The sequence below is a fragment of the Echinops telfairi genome, unplaced genomic scaffold (assembly GCF_000313985.2).
Source record: "Echinops telfairi isolate 266 unplaced genomic scaffold, ASM31398v2 ScPeMD7_6273;HRSCAF=7185, whole genome shotgun sequence".
NCBI classification, from domain to species: Eukaryota; Metazoa; Chordata; class Mammalia; order Afrosoricida; family Tenrecidae; genus Echinops; species Echinops telfairi.
Genome location: NW_022110173.1, coordinates 4,691,542 through 4,692,627, shown reverse-complemented (window position 1 = coordinate 4,692,627; position 1,086 = coordinate 4,691,542). Strand labels below are relative to the sequence as shown.

At 55.2% G+C, this 1,086-nt stretch overlaps 1 protein-coding gene across 1 annotated transcript in view; it reads left to right on the top strand.

The window, feature by feature from the left end:
• Positions 1–1,086, top strand: part of MICAL3 (microtubule associated monooxygenase, calponin and LIM domain containing 3) — a 114,935-nt gene that overhangs the window by 21,328 nt on the left and 92,521 nt on the right. The window contains 1 exon segment of the mRNA XM_045295900.1: positions 107–303. Coding sequence (XP_045151835.1) covers positions 107–303 — 197 coding nt within the window.

Genomic DNA, 1,086 nt, shown 5'->3' with positions numbered 1-1,086 from the left:
ATTTTAACCAGAAGACCAGGAAGTAATGGAGACTCCATGATCACGTATTTTCTGCTTTGGAGACCACCAGCCCATCCTGATACTTTTTCCTTCTCCTGGTTCTCAGAGACTACGATTCGCTGGATGAGCAGAATGTGGAGAAGAATAACCAGCTGGCCTTTGACATTGCTGAGAAGGAACTCGGCATTTCTCCCATTATGACTGGCAAAGACATGGCCTCCGTGGGCGAGCCTGACAAACTGTCCATGGTGATGTACCTGACGCAGTTCTATGAGATGTTCAAGGACTCGCTGCCCTCCAGTGGTAAGGCCCTGACGGCGGCCCGCTCGGAATGGCCCTCATCTCCCACAGTGGTGTTGCCGGGAGGGCCTGCCTGTCTCCTCTTCCACCTGTGCCCTTCGTGGGTGCCACCGACAGCAAACCTCCGCTTCCTCTGTGTGCTCTTTCTGGTGGGCACGGGGCAGGTGTCTGGAATGTTGCTGCTTGATTCCCCCTTTCTCCAGTGGGTCTTCAAGGAGGCCTGGTGGTGCAGTGGTTAAGTCCTCAGCTGCCGACCAAATGGTTAGCAGTTCGAAGCCACCAAGCACTCGCAGGTGGAAGCTGTGGCCCTCTGCCTCGCTAAAGATTGCAGCCATGGAGACCTCCTGGGCAGTGCTGCTCGCTCGCAGGGTCACTGTGAGGCACAAACCACTTTGGGTTTTGTGAAGTTGGTCTCCACCAGACCTCTCGTACTCAGTGATTAAGTGGGTGGGAGACATTCCCACCCACTGTCCCCCCGACTCTGCAACCGTCTCGTACCTTCTCTCCTAGGACCGGGCTTTCTGAACAGGTGATCTGGGCTTGCCACCTCCCTTACCTCACAGCCCAACACGCACATCCTGTGCCACCGACCTCCTGTCTCTACTGCTCTGTCCAAATTATTCTCCAGGGGCATTAAGACCCACCACACCCACATTCTTTCCTCATGCCTCACTTCCCATCCACTTGCGTTTTCTCTGTCATTCATCTCTGGAATGATGTCCTTATTCTGGGAACATTCTCTTCCCCTGGCTGCCACAATCCGGTGCACCCTCCCCCCGTCACTGG